Genomic DNA, 1,141 nt, shown 5'->3' on the forward strand with positions numbered 1-1,141 from the left:
TCAGTTTTTATTTGATGTGTGAGATGATTATGGTTTTATGAATGATGATTTCTAGTGAAACTGATCAAGCATTGGTCAATCATGCTCTCAGTTTTAGCAGATTCTCGGGAGGGAATTACAAGAACATTCACTCAGAAATTCCTACTTGTCACAGAACATGACTAAAAGTTTATTCTCTGAATTAATAATTGTTGTGCCCTCCCTACTTTTTGATGGTTTCATTTTCCTTATTCGTGACTATTCACACAACTGTTCAGGAGACATCTCATCGCAGGTCTGTTTCAGTCGATGAAGATTTATCAGTGTGTGGAAGGAAAGGCATTGCAGGTGAGATATCAAATATCATCTTAATCATTTCAATAGATTCTGTATGCCACATCATCAGAATGTTAACTTGCTCGTCGTCTTCTTTTATATTGAAAATATTAAAGTGAAGCCACGGAAAGGGGATGCTCTTCTTTTCTTCAGTCTTTATCCAGACGCAGTTCCTGACCCTACCAGTCTCCATGCGGGTTGTCCTGTAATTGAAGGCGAGAAGTGGTCCGCGACAAAGTGGATTCATGTAGATTATTTCGACAAGGTTGTGGGATCCAACGGGACCTGTACAGATGCAAATGAAAATTGTGAAAGATGGGCTTCCCTCGGAGAATGCACCAAGAATCCTGAGTATATGGTCGGATCTTCAGATCTTCCTGGATATTGTAGGAAGAGTTGCAAAGCATGTTAAGTTTTTCAACATATGTTTCCACAGACAACCATCTTTACACCATTGCATTTCTAGTTCTTGTTGATTTCGCTTTCCGTGTCACACTTAATTTCCTGATTCTGATATTGTTGTAATGTTTTACTCCTTGCCATTTTGCTCTCTGTGTCACACTTCATTTCCTGATTCTGATATTGTTGTAATGTTTTACTCGCCATTAACCAATTTTGCAGTTTCCTGATAGATGACTGTTCTAAAATATACCCTGCAGATGGTTTTACCTGATGAAACACAGATGCATTCATTATTACGTGCTTTATGTTTAGTAGCATTGGAATTCAAATATGTTTGAACCATATTTACTAATTTTTCTTCTTTTTTTTTCCTTCGTTTACTTGTATTTAGCCATTAGGGAAGAGACATTAGGAGCGAGAGTTG

The 1,141-nt window shown here is 37.6% G+C and overlaps 1 protein-coding gene across 1 annotated transcript; it reads left to right on the forward strand.

Moving 5' to 3' along the window:
• Nucleotides 1-6: 6 nt before the first annotated feature.
• Nucleotides 7-993, forward strand: LOC111386698 (probable prolyl 4-hydroxylase 4). The gene is made up of 2 exons (XM_023011162.1): nucleotides 7-327; nucleotides 432-993. The coding sequence occupies exons 1-2, from the start codon at nucleotides 213-215 to the stop codon at nucleotides 725-727; spliced, it is 411 nt and encodes a 136-aa protein (XP_022866930.1). The 5' UTR covers nucleotides 7-212; the 3' UTR covers nucleotides 728-993.
• Nucleotides 994-1,141: the final 148 nt, after the last annotated feature.

Source organism: Olea europaea, unplaced genomic scaffold (assembly GCF_002742605.1).
Source record: "Olea europaea var. sylvestris unplaced genomic scaffold, O_europaea_v1 scaffold36808, whole genome shotgun sequence".
NCBI lineage: Eukaryota > Viridiplantae > Streptophyta > Magnoliopsida > Lamiales > Oleaceae > Olea > Olea europaea.

Coding starts and splice junctions, on each gene's coding strand:
- LOC111386698 (XM_023011162.1), top strand. CDS start 213: ATGGTTTCATTTTCCTTATTCGTGACTATTCACACAACTGTTCAGGAG. Junction 328..431: donor TGGAAGGAAAGGCATTGCAG/GTGAGATATCAA, acceptor AAAATATTAAAG/TGAAGCCACGGAAAGGGGAT.